Below are 13,890 nucleotides of genomic sequence, written 5' to 3'. Positions count from 1 at the left end.
AAACTCTAAAGCCTGCACATCTGCCAATGCACTTTATTATGTTTATGTTTATGTATTACAAGCCAAATGAATGTTGAATGTTAAATGTCTTAATCTAAATGTACACTCTCGGGAGCCGCAAGCCTACATTTCGTTGTACCGCACTTGTACACTAACAATGACAATAAAGTTGATTATTATTATTATTAAGTTCTTCTGAATCTTATGTTTTTTTCATGTATCTTTAGCTCAACTCTCTGTAAAGACTTGAGCGTCTCTTCATCTCTTTCCCCCGTGAAGCGTCTTGGGATGTGTTTCGACCTTAAATGTCATTTGTAAATGCGAGTTGTGCAGATTTCTTGATCTGGGAAAATGTGTCCGTCTTATCTCCTACTCCAAGTCACGGTCTCAATGATATCTTGTCTCCAAGTTCTCCCCTTCCCTGTACAAAACAAAGGTCTTCCTAAACCGAAATGTGGCGTCACTGAACATTAATGCTTGAGCGACCTCCTATTTTACCCCGCTTTTTTCCACAATATTGGCGGTCCGGCAACATTGATCTTCGCTGTACTCCTGGGTTTCAATATCAAGAGTAAATTCTTCAACTGGCAGGGAAGAGCCTTGGTTTCAACCGAAATCCTTGTTCTCGGAGTTATTGAGCGCCCATTGCCCCCTTCCCCGTGAATTCCCCAATCTCTTCTGGGACTTATACTCAAAAGTAAGAAATGCGAATTAAAACAGCTTTCATAAATAGAACGCACCACATGTAGATGGATGAACCGGATGATTAATTTAGCAATTCATTGCATTAACATACAGCCTAACAGAAGTATTTGTTCAGGGGTCTCGGTTTTGTTTTATAGCTCCGTTTTAAGGCTTTGCGAAGTGGCTCTTAAAAGAGCCGTTTGGTGATTTAATTGCAGGTTTTATTTTGGGGGGCGTCTCTACTTGGAGCTGGTGTATTTGGTGACCGCCTTGGTCCCCTCCGAGACGGCGTGCTTGGCCAGTTCCCCGTGCAGCAGGAGGCGGACGGCGGTCTGGATCTCCCGGCCGGGAGGAGATGGTCTGGTGTTTGGTGTAATGGATCAGGCGGGAGGCCTCGCAGGCGATGCGCTCGAAGATGTCGGTGAGGAACAAGTTCATGACACTCATGGCCTTGGAGGAGATGCCGGTGTCGGGTTGGGGTGGACCTGCTTCAGCACCTTGTAGATGTAGATGCTGTAACTCTGCTTCCTGCTCCTCCTGTGCTTCCTGTCCCCTCTCCTGGTCATTTTCATGGCGGTTTTCTTCGAGCCCTTCTTGGAGACGGCGCCCTTGGCACCGGCTGTGGTGGAACTGGTGGAAACAGCAGCAGCAGTCGGCATGGCAAGCCCTTCAATTCCTTCTCCACCTCGACTGGTTAATAAAAACACAAAGCAACATCGAAATGGAGCCCGCAACCCCTCCTTTATATACACAGCTTTATGCTAATGACGGATGCCAAACTGTCTATTCCAATTGGCTGATCCTTGACACACCACATGTTCAGTCTGCACAAATCACAGTCACCTATCAAGTTTTTTTTGCCAGAAGCCGCTGCCACGCAAGGAATGGGGAAACCTTAATTTGCTGGAGCAAAACCCCGAAGCTATATGTATATATATATATATAAAATCTCATACTCTCATGTGACACGTCCACAGTAAATGTCTTATGTGAAATAAATTCATTCGAGCCACAACAATTCTGGAACTCCCCATAATATACAAATTAGACAGGTCCCAGAAACTACAAAAGAGATTGTATAAGAAAAAAATATATGCACTTAATCGCTTCTGTTTAAGAAAGGCCACTGCAATATTAGCTATTTACTAAAACCCTTATGGCATAGTACACAAATGCTGAACCTAAGGCAATTTATTTGGTATTTAAAAAGATTCTCGGGATGTAGGCATTGCTGGCAAGGCCAGCATTTATTGCCCATCCCTAATCGCCCTTGAGGAGGAGGTGGTGAGCCGCCTCCTTGAACCGCTGCAGTCCGTGTGGTGAAGGTACTCCCACAGTGCTGTTAGGGAGGGAGTTCCAGGATTTTGACCCAGTGACGATGAAGAATCGGCGATATATTTCTAAGTCAGGATGGTGTGTGACTTGGAGGGGAACTTGGAGGCGGTGGTGTTCCCATGCGCCTGCCGCCCTTGTCCTTCTAGGTGGAAGAGGTCGCGGGTCTGGGAGGTGCTGCCGAAGAAGCCTTGGCGAGTTGCTGCAGTGCATCTTGTCGATGGTACACACTGGAGAGTATTCCATCACACTCCTGACTTGTGCCTTGTAGATGGTGGAAAGGCTTGGAGTCAGGAAGTGAGACACTCACTGCAGAATACGCTGGAAACATGAGGTAAAGTAGGGCGACATGGATGATCGTATGGAGCAGAAACACCAACACAATTCCAACTCTTAATCCAATGAATACCAATCATTTCTGTGACTATTTTTTCTCCAACTCATTCTAGTCTGCAAGATGCTTCACGACGGCTGCAGCTGGTTGCAAAGGCTCCCGAGAGCTGGAGGACAACCGCCAGGATCATTCAAAGATTCTCGGGTTTATCGGCCGCAGCAATGATTTAAAAATAAAGATATTTATTGTATAATTCTGGAACAACCTCTTTCATCTGAAGGGTGTGGTGGCTCTGAAAAGAGCCTGTTGTTTTGGTTCACACGGGTAGTATTTCTGTTTTGGGTTTTCAGTCTTGGCCGCCGCCCGTGGGGCTGCTGCTGCCTTCTGGTCTCGGCAGCTCCCGGGCTTCCTGCCCCTGGAGGGGACCTGGGGCCCCCGACGGCTCCCGGGTCGCCCGACGGGCTTCGCACCCTGGCGGACCCCGCCCGCCCTCTCCTCGGCCTTTCTCCGGCGGCCGGCAGCAGCAGCAGGATCACCGGCCCCGGCCTCCTTCCTCCTCCGCCCCCTGGGCTTGTTCTTGCCGGCCGGCCGCACCAGCGAGGCCTCGGTCACCAGGCTCCGCACCGCCTGCTTCACCCGCCAGTTGATGCGCGGCATGTCGTAGCCGGCGGCCGACAGCGCCTGCTTGACGGCGGCCAGCGACAGGCCGCGCCGCTCCCTGGAAGCCGCCACCGCCTGCAGGATGTGGCCCGACACCGTGGGCCCGCCCGCCGGCCGCGCCTTGGGCTGGGCTCCTCCTCTTCCTGGCCTTGCGGCCTCGGGCCGGGCCTTTGGTCTGGTCGCCCGAAGCCATTTTATTTTTTCGCTCGCTCAGCGCCTCCCCCCTCCTCCGGCTGCTCCGCGCTCCTCACCGCGCCGAGTCCAGCTGCCGAGCGGCAGCGGCGGCCGCGCCTTTTGTAAGCTCAAGGCGGACGGTCCAGAGGCAACTCCTCCACCGGGACCCGGCGCGTGGCCGAGCGCCGTCTGCGACTCTTTCTGTGTGAGTGTGAGCGTGAAAAGATTTGGTTGCATTCTTCAAACCTTCAACCCCTCCCTCTCCCTAGGCGGCTGCATCCCATTTTGTTGCATTCTTCAAACCTTCAACCCTTCCCTCTCCCTAGGCGGGTGCATTCCTTTTGGTTGCATTCTTCAAACCTTCAACCCCTCCCTCTCCCGAGGCGGGTGCATCCCTTTTGGTTGCATTCTTCAAACCTTCAACCCCTCTCTCTCCCAAGGCGGGTGCATCCCTTTTGGTTGCATTCTTCAAACCTTCAACCCCTCCCTCTCCCGAGGCGGGTGCATCCCTTTTGGTTGCATTCTTCAAACCTTCAACCCCTCCCTCTCCCAAGGCGGGTGCATCCCTTTTGGTTGCATTCTTCAAACCTTCAACCCCTCTCTCTCCCAAGGCGGGTGCATCCCTTTTGGTTGCATTCTTCAAACCTTCAACCCCTCCCTCTCCCAAGGCGGGTGCATCCCTTTTGGTTGCATTCTTCAAACCTTCAACCCCTCCCTCTCCCGAGGCGGATGCATCCCTTTTGGTTGCATTCTTCAAACCTACAACCCCTCTTTCACCCGAGGCGGTGCATCCATTACATTAACCATGCGAACTAAACTTTGAATTCGGGTTTGCCTCACACTGATTACTCCATTCCGCGACCGGTGGGTGCCGCGGGGACTGGAGTGCATTATCAACCCGGACAATCAAATTTTAATTTAATTTGTTAAGTTTTATTTAAAGATTTATTAATTTACAGACATTTTGTTTAAGTACCCAATCAAAAGAGTACACCGATTACTCCTCAGATAACGAAGCAGTCCCTGCCCGCCTGCAGCAAGACCTGGACAACATTCAGGATTGGGCTGATAATTGACAAGTGCCAGACAATGACCAGCTCCAACAAGAGAGAGAGCCTAGCCACCTCCCCTTGACATGCAATGGGACTGCATTCTTCAAACCTACAACCCAACACCCACCTCCCCTCCCTGGGCAGGTGCATCAAATTTGGCTGCATTCTTCAAACTTTCAATACCCCCCTCCCCCTCCCTGGGCAGGTGCATCCGATCTGGTTGCGCTCTTCAAACTTTGAATTCGGGCTTGTCTTACACCAATTACTCCTCAGGCAATGAAGCAGTCCTTGCCCGCATGCAGCAAGACCTGGACAGCATTCAGGCTTCGGCTGATAAGTGGCTCGTAACATTCGCAACTCACAAGTTTCAGGCAATGACCATTTCCAACAAGAGAGAGTCTAGCCACCTCCCCTTGACATTCAACGGGATTATCATCACGTCACAGTTCAAGAAGGCAGCTCAAGGGCAATTAGGGATGGGCAATAAATGCCGGCCTTATCAGTGACGCCCATATCCCATGAATGAATAATAAAAAAAGATTGAACCATATTTTAAAACATGTCACAACAGGATTAAACAGCCTATTACTCAGCATACAGCAAACAAAGTCTATTTAACAAACTACAGGAAACATAACTCATGACCGAAACTACAGCAAAGTCTCCCGATAATAGAGAGTTTATTTCTCCAATGAAATGCCGTGAGTGGAGGATAGTTCCAAAATAGAAATGATATGCTTAAAATTAATCCCAGTCATTTACAGCTGTGTGGTCTCCAGGCATGATTGATGCAGGTATTTCCAAATCATCTCCATTCTGCCTGGTGCTTGAAATATCACTATATGCAGTCATGTGAAAATCGTGTTTCCTACATTACAACAGCGACTGCACTTCAAAATACTTCATTGGCTGTACAGCGCTTTGAGACATCCTGAGGTCGTGAAAGGTGCTGAGGGCGGTGTCAGGGATGCTTAAGTCCATTCCAACTGAACTTGCTCCCGGTGCAGTCCCACATTGCCCCGCCTGCCATTCACCACAATGCCACCGTGCTCCATGAGATGGAAGAAATCATGAGCAACGTTGACCTTCCCATTCACAAAGACTGGATAATCCCACCACGAAGGCGCTGAAAGTTGCACCGGCCATTCTGGGAAACAGCAGCCACTTTTGATGCAGCTGGTATCGACCCACTATCCAGATGGACAGATTCGTGGGATGCATGCAACATAAAGAACCGACACCTCATCGCTGACTCAACAGCAGAGGCCCCTGGCTTTGACCTCGCTCAAAGACAGCGGACAGCGCTCAACCCAATCCGCACAGGACATGGACGCTGCGGCCAGCCGCTCCACAAGTGGAAGATGAGGGACGACCCGATGTGCGACTGTGGCCATGAGTCCCAGACCATGGAACACATCACACATGCCCACTAAAGATCTGTTGTGGGAGGCACCTGATTTCTCCGCTCGGCATCTCAGGAGGCCATCGGATGGACGGCCAAACTAGACATCCCATCATAAGCTTTACCCGCCAGACCAAAGTAGTAGTAATGTAAGTCTTTCTTTGTTTCTTTTTCCAGCAACAAATTGTTTTGTTATTAATGGAAAAGGACTTTTATATCGGTGGACAACTGAGGCCATACTAAGACCAGAGGCGGAGACTGAGATCTGGTTAAATGGTCAATATAGAATCTACAGCACAGAAACAGACCATTTGGCCCAACTGCTCGATGCTGATGTTCATACTGCCCACAAACCTCCTATCACTCGAATTGCCCCTTCCCACCCTAGCCCTCTATTCTGCACTGTACTACAGTGTCAGCTGTGGCTCAGTGGGCAGCACACTCGCCTCTGAGTCAGAAGGTTGTGGGTTCAAGTCCCACTCCAGAGACTTGAGCACATAAAACTAGGCTGACACTGCAGTGCAGTGCTGAGGGAGTGCGGCACTGTCGGAGGTGCCGTCTTTCAGATAAGACGTTAAAACCAAGGTCCCGTCTGCCCTCTTAGGTGGATGTAAAAGATCCCATGGCACTATTTCGAAGCAGAGCAGGGGAAGTTCTCTCTGGTGTCCTGGGACCAATACTTATCCCTCAGCCATCATAACAAAAACAGATTATCTGGTCATTATCACGTTGCTGTTTGTGGCAGCTTGCTGTCGGCAAATTGGCTGCCATATTACAACAGTGACGACACTCCAAAAGTACTTCATTGGCTGTAAAGCGCTTTGAGATGTCTGGTGGTCATGAAAGGTGCTATATAAATGCAAGTCTTTCCTTCTTTAGTCCCTTCTCCCTCATGTATGCATCAAGCCTCACCTTAAATGCACCAGTGCTCTCTGCTTCAAGCGTTCCATGTGGCAGCCAGTTCCACATTCTCACCCCTCTTTCTGTGTCAAAATAATCCTCCTGAATTCCTTATTTGATCTGTTAGTGGCTCTCTTATGTTTAAGCCCACTTGTTCTGGACCCACAAGTGGAAACAATTTCTCCACATCCACCCCATAGAACCCCTTCCTAATTTGAAAGACCTTGATCGGGTCTCTTCGTAGTCATCACTTCTCTGGAGAAAAGAACCCCAGCCTGCTGATAGTTCCCGTGCTCTCGATTCTGGAAACATTCTTGTAAGTCTTTCCTGCAGTTTTTCCAATGCTTCAGTATCCTTTTTGTAATATGGATACAAGAGCAGTACACATTACTCCAGTGGTGGTCTAACCGAGGTTCTATATAAATTGGCATCTCTGCTTTTTTATTCAATTTCTCCAGCAATGAACCTCAGTAATTTATTTGTACTCTTTATGACCTTATCAAGGTGTGTTACTTCAGTTAGCAATTTACGTACTGTATCTGTATTCCCAGGAATAAGTGGCCTCCTTATTCCACTTACCAAAATGAACCACCTCACACTTAGCTATAGTGAATTTCATTTGCCATTTATCTGCCCATTCTGCAAGCCTGTTTATATTTTCCTGTGTTTTGGTGTAGCTCCCCACATTATTAGCTCTATCCCCACCCCCCCAACCTCACCCCAATTTGGCATCAAATTGATCGATTTTTGTTAGGCAAAGTTATTAAGGGTCACGGGAACAAGGTTGGTAGAGGGGGTTGAGATACAGATCAGCCATGATCTCATTGAATGGTGGAACAGGCTCGAGGGGCTGAATGGCCTCCTCCTGTTCCTATGTGCCAGTCAACAAATTTCGACTCTAGATCTCCGATTTCTGAGTCTAAATCATTTATATATATATATCTATAAGGTGAACAACGGTGGTTCCTGTAGGACACCACTTCCCATTTTCTGCCAGTCCATGAAACTTCCATTAACTCCTATCCTTCGTTTTATAGCCATCTTTGCTGAAATCACCAAAGTTTAGAACGTAAAGGAGACTGGGGAAATTGTCCAATTTTGCATTTTTAGATTCATTGTAGATTTTCATGACTACATAGGACCAGGTTAAAATTTGGTCACAAACCAGTACAATGGAAGGATATGCTTTTTGTTCCAATTTCTGCCACTGGAGCTTTTGCCCTGCCAAGCACTACCCCTGGGCACTGAAGAAAGCAACCTGGCCTGTTTGTCCAGTTCTCCCCAGGCTGAAGAAGCACGGCAGTCTTGATCTCCCTGGACGGAATGGTTGAGCGTTCGGTATAACAGGCCTAACGAAAAGCCTTGTTTGTGACAAGTTAAAAAAACATGTGATTAATTAAAGAAAGACTTGCATTTATACAGCGCCTTTCATGACCTCAGGATGTCCCAAAGCTCTTTGCAGCTAATGAAATACTTTTGAAGTGTAGTTACTGTTGCAGTGTAGGAAATGCAGCAGCCAATTTGCGCACAGCAAGCTCCCACAAATGGGTAATGTGATAAAGACCAGATAATCTGTTTTTGTTATGTTGATTGAGGGATAAATATTGGCCAGGACACCGGGTATAACTCCCCTGCTCTTGTTCGAAATCATCCCCCTTGGGATCTATTTACATCCACCTGAGAGAGCAGACGGGGCCTCGGTTTAACGTCTCATCCGAAAGACTGCACCTCCGACAGTGCAGCGCTCCCTCAGCACTGCACTGGAGTGTCAGCCTAGATTGTGTGCTGATGTTTCTGGAGTGGGGACTCTGAACCCCACAACCTTCTGATTCAAGAGGCAAGGGTGCTACCCACAGAGCCACAGCTGAAAGCAGGTCCCTCCCACAGATCATCGCTGCTCTTGCTGACCTACTTTGGCTCCTGGCTCCCTAACACCTCCAATTTAAAAGAAAAGGAATGCTGTATATTAATGCAAGAGGCTTTCAGAACAATAAAAAAAACAATTCAAGATTCCCATGGGTTTGGAAGAAATTTCTAACTTAGGAGTGAACCTGCTTTGTTAGTTCATAAATGTCATAAGGCTCAGTCTGGGGGTTGAATCTGGCGAGACTTCCTGTTATAGAAGTCATCCAATTTTCACTACATTAATTCAACGGAACGAAAATCGGGTGGTTTCTTTAAAGGGCAGCCGATCCGCAACACCCGTTTTACGCCTGAGTGCTAAGATGAAAATCTACCCCCTGGGTTTCTCCCCTTACTCTCCATCATGAATATCACCTACTTCCACCCCTGTGGCATCGCCGGCCTCCGCCCCTGCCTCAGACCATTTGCTGCTGAAAGTCGCATCCATGCCTTTGTCGCCCCCCAGACACGGCTATTCCAAGGCTCTCCTGGGCAGCCCCCCTTCCTTCATCCTCGGCAAACTTCAGCTTATCCAAGACTCTGCTGCCCGTATCCTATCCCGCACCAGGTCCCGCTCACAAATCACCCCTGCTCTTGTCGGCCTACTTTGCCTCCTGGTTCTCTGCCACTTCCAATTTCACAGGAAAGAAAGGAATATGCTGCATATTAACTTAAGAGGTGCACCAAACAACAACAATGTAGTAAAACGTCCCAAGGCGCTTCACAGGAGCGATTATCAAGCAAAACTTGACACCGAGCCACATAAGGAGATTAGGGTGGATGACCAAAAGCTTGGTCAAAGAGGTAGGTTTTTTGGAGTGTCTTAAAGGAGGAAAGAGAGGTCGAGAGACGGAGAGGTTTAGGGAAACAGTGGAAAACAATGACTGAGAAATAGACCAGAAAATATTAATGTTGCATCCATAGACCTTCCTATCTAGCAAAGATTGATTAGTATTGTAAACCATAGTGATCACATGCAATTGGAAATATGGGGAGATGGAGTAACATTTCTATTAGGAATGATTCCTAGTAGTCTTGTCTGTATATTGGCAAGTGGCTGTTTATTCTGTCATTTGCTCTTCTGATTAATTTTTGTGCTGGTAAAGCTGCTGATGGACAACGCACATACAGTGGCCCTTGCATTCTGAAACCCCTGGAGCTACTTTCTAAAGCAAAGGTTTCACCTCAGATCACAATTGGGATTTCACTGATTGCTGGTAGGTGCTCAAGTCTGAGGGTCAGGAGGACTCGGAGAGTAGCCATCTCCCAGTCATTATTATATTAAAACTTTGTGCTTATCAGCGATTACAACACTCTGTGAAAGAGGTGTCTAGGCTGCCTTCATCCAGGTTGCATCTAACTGAAGGCATCTCCCCACCCCCACCCTCCACCCCTGTTAACTTGTGAAAACCCGGGTGAACTGGAAACACCCCACAAAGGCGGAGGGGTGGGGGGGGGGAAGCAGTGGTACAATGGAAAAGCCATCTGCTGGAAGGACCGAAACATGTAATGGGAGATAAAAACTGGGAAGGACTTCAATAAAGCACAGCTGAAGGAGACAAAACTGTGTCCAAAACAAGGTCTGGCACAAGGAAGATCGATTCTATTTCTCTCTCTCTCCACAGGTGCTGCCCAACCTGCTGTGTATATTCCGTGCAGTTTCTGTTTTATTTCAGGTTTGACAGCATTCGCAGTATTTTGCTTATCTCCCCCACGGGTGCAGTTCAATATCGGCTACTTGAGAAGGAACCAGGAGTCCTCATTTTCATCCTGACTCCGCCCATTTATGGGTTTCCAACCTGGTCTGCCAGCATTGTATAAAAGGAGTGTGCGGCGCCAAAACTCTTATTCCCAATTCAATTACTGGGGTTGTTTCTTTTGCAATAGCTTAAGTTTCAGTTATGACTGGCAGAGGGAAAGGGGGCAAGGGGCTGGGCAGCACGGTGGCATTGTGGTTAGCACTGTTGCCTCACAGCGCCAGGGATCCAGGTTCGAATCCGGCCTTGGGTGACTGTCTGTGTGGAGTTTGCACATTCTCCCCGTGTTTGCGTGGGTTTCCTCCGGGTGCTCCGGTTTCCTCCCACAGTCCAAAGATGTGCGGGTTAGGATGATTGGCTATGATAAATTGACCCTAAGTGTTAGGGGGATTAAATACATGGGGTTACAGGGATAGGGTGGGATATGTGTTGGTGTAGGGGTTATGGGGATCGTGTGGGATATGTGTCGGTGCAGGCTCGATGGGCCGAAATGGCCTCTATCTGCACTGTGGGGTTTCTGTGATTCTGTGAAAGGTGGAGTCAAGCTGCACAGCAAAGTCCTTCGTGACAACATCCAGGGTATCACCAAGCCCGCCATCCGCCGCCTGGCTCGGCGAGGTGGCGTCAAGCGCATCTCCGATCTCATCTACGAAGAGACCCGGGGTGTGCTGAAGGTCTTCCTGGAGAACATCATCAGAGACTCGGTCACCTACACGGAACACGTGAAGCGCAGGACGGTCACTGCCCTGGACGTGGTGTACGCGCTGAAACACCAGGGGCGGACACTCCATGGATTCGGTGGTTGAAAAGATTAAATTAAAATTATGGATCTGAACCAAAGAAAAAAGGTTCTTTTAATAGCCACCCATTCAATCGACAAGAGGTCTGTGAAATGTAAAAATTCTGGTAAACCTCACTGCGAGATTTGACAATGAGGGGCGTGGCAGGAGTAGACACAGATAAGAACATAAGAAACAGGAACAGCAGGTGGCCATTTGGCCCTTCGAGCCTGCTCCACCTCCTCATCTCCACTTTCCTGAACTATCCCTTGATGCCCTTAATATTAAACAATCTATTTCTCTGTCTTGAATATACTCAATCACTGAGCCTCCTTAGCCCTCTGGGGTAGAGAATTCCAAAGTTTCACAACCCTCTAATGAAGAAATTTTTCACCTCCGTCCTAAATGGCCGACCCCTTATTTTGAGACTGACCCCTGGTTCTAGACTCCCCAGCCAGGGGAAACATCCTCCCTGCATCGACCCTGTCAAGCCCTGTAAGACTTGTGTATGTTTCAATGAGATCACCTCTCAATCTTCTAAACTCTAGAGAATATAGGCCTAGTCTCCTCAATCTCTCCTCAAAGGACAATCTCCCCATCCCAGGAACCAGTCTGGTGAACCTTTGTTGCACTCCCTTTATGGCAAGTATATCCTTCCTTAGGTAAGGAGACGAAAACTGTACACAATACTCCAGGTGTGATCTCACCAAGGCCCTATATAATTGCAGTAAGATGTCTTTACTCTTATACTCAAATCCTCTTGTAATAAAGGCCAACATACCATTTGCTTTCCTAATTGTACCTGCATGTTAACTTGAAGTGATTCGTGTACAAGGACACCCAGGTCCCTCTGAACACCAGCATTTCCCAATCTCTCACCAATTAAAAAATACTCTGCTTTTCTATTTTTCCTACCAAAGTGGATAACTTCACATTTCTCCGCATTATATTCCAGTTGCCATGTTCTTGCCCACTCACTTAGCCTGTCTATATCCCCTTGACACCTCTTTGCATCCTCCTCACAACTTACATTCCCACCCAGCTTTGTATCATCAGCAAACTTGGATATATTGGAGAAGGGAGTTGTTGCTCGGGGTTCTGCTGTATCCTTGCCATCCTACTGAGCCAGAGAGTGCAATCTCAGGCAGCCGCTGCAGTGTTAGATGCAGCATTAACAGGGCAATCTTATGGCCCAGCAGAAGGAGGTAAAGAGTCATCTGTATCCAAGTAAACATTCAGTCCCGTCCATCAGGTCGCTTACATTAGGTAGTTGGAGATGCGCTGGACACAGAGAAGCAGTGGGATAAGGAGGCATTAATTCATAATGAATCCTGCACTGTTTATTGGAATCACGTTTTCACTCTTACTGGGGCACATTTCTGTAGCAGGAAATGAATGGGATTGATATGTTTGATGGCCGGGGTTGGGTAGAGCATAATGGTGTGGATGGGTTTGGTGCATCAGTTTCGTTGGGAACATGAGTTCAGCAATGCTGGTGCTGAAGTGACCTTTGAATGTCAAATTGAAATGGTTGTCCATTAGAAGTTGCTGGGCTTGTCTTCCTTGCCGCCAGTCTGGTGGAGCAGCCAGCCGTGAGCTCAGTCTCTGTCGATCCTGACTGTCCTTCCTGTCCCAACTACTGCATGGTGACGTGTCTTCTGAGAGCATAATTATGCACTGTGCAGCATACCACTATAATGGATACCTTTGTAGCGCTGTGCAATCGGACAGCCCCCACCCTCCACCCTCCCAGACCTGTTCAAGCAGCAGAATCTTTGCTTCAGCGTGACTATGGTATGTTTTATGTGTATCGTTGTCAAAGAATGTGCCTCTTTATATTTGATTTCAGGCGTGGTTTATGGATGAAATATCGAGTCATGCTGCTGTCGATAATCCCAGGTCTCCATGATCCATCTGCCTGGTCTAGGTATTCCAACAACAACTTGCATTCATATAGTGCCTTTAATGTAGTGAAACGTCCTAAGACGTTTCACAGGAGAGTAATCAGACAAACATTGACACCGAGCCACATCGGGAGATATTAGGGCAGAAAGACGGAGGTTTTAAGGAGCGTTTTAAAGGCGGAGAGAGGTAGAGCGGATTTAACTTAATTAAATAACGGTAGAAACATAGAAAAACATAGAAACATAGAAGATAGGAGCAGGAGTAGGCCATTCGGCCCCTCGAGCCTGCTCCACCATTCAATGAGATCATGGCAGATCATCCAAGCTCAGTACCCTGTCCCTGCCTTCTCCCCATATCCCTTGATCCCTTTAGCCTTAAGAAATATATCTAACGCTCTCTGGAATATATTTAATGAATTGGCCTCTACTGCCTTCTGTGGTAGAGAATTCCACAGGTTCACCACTCTCTGGGTGAAGAAATTCCTCCTCATCTCAGTCCTAAATGGCTTACCCCTTATCCGTAGACGGTGACCCCTGGTTCTGGACTCCCCGCCATCGGGAACAGCCTTCCTGCATCTAGTCTGTCTAGTTCTGTTAGAATTTTATAAGTTTCAATGAGATCCCCTCTCATTCTTCTAAACTCCAGTGAGTACAAGCCCAATCGACCCAATCTCTCCTCATACGTCATTCCTGCCGTCCCAGGTATCAGTCTGGTGAATCTTCGCTGCACTCCCTCCATGGCAAGAACATCCTTCCTCAGATAAGGCGAACAAAACTGCACACAATACTCAAAGTGTGGTTTCACTAAGGCCCTGTACAACTGCAGCACGACATCATTGCTCCTTTACTCGAATCCTCTCGCTATGAAGGCCAACATACCATTTGCTTTCTTAACCGTCTGCTGCACCTGCATGCTTACCTTCAACGACTGGTGCACAAGGACACCCAGGTCTCGTTGCACTTCCCCTTTTCCCAATCTATTGCCATTCAGATAATAATCTGCCTTCCTG

The 13,890-nt window shown here is 48.0% G+C and overlaps 1 protein-coding gene across 1 annotated transcript; it reads left to right on the top strand.

Annotated features, from left to right (window-relative positions):
- Nucleotides 1-10,341: 10,341 nt before the first annotated feature.
- Nucleotides 10,342-11,003, top strand: LOC147091587 (histone H4-like). The gene is made up of 2 exons (XM_085976560.1): nt 10,342-10,373; nt 10,724-11,003. Exons 1-2 carry the CDS (start codon nt 10,342-10,344, stop codon nt 11,001-11,003), a joined length of 312 nt encoding a protein of 103 aa, XP_085832686.1.
- The last annotated feature ends 2,887 nt before the right edge of the window (nt 11,004-13,890 follow it).

Source organism: Somniosus microcephalus, unplaced genomic scaffold (genome assembly GCF_052327205.1).
Source record: "Somniosus microcephalus isolate GS21.2 unplaced genomic scaffold, FLI_Smic_1.0 unresolved_chr3, whole genome shotgun sequence".
In the NCBI taxonomy this organism is placed as follows: Eukaryota; Metazoa; Chordata; class Chondrichthyes; order Squaliformes; family Somniosidae; genus Somniosus; species Somniosus microcephalus.
Note: the sequence above shows the minus strand (reverse complement) of the source record. Positions and strands in the feature narration are given on the sequence as shown.

Coding starts and splice junctions, on each gene's coding strand:
- LOC147091587 (XM_085976560.1), top strand. CDS start 10,342: ATGACTGGCAGAGGGAAAGGGGGCAAGGGGCT. Junction 10,374..10,723: donor GGGAAAGGGGGCAAGGGGCT/GGGCAGCACGGT, acceptor TTTCTGTGATTC/TGTGAAAGGTGGAGTCAAGC.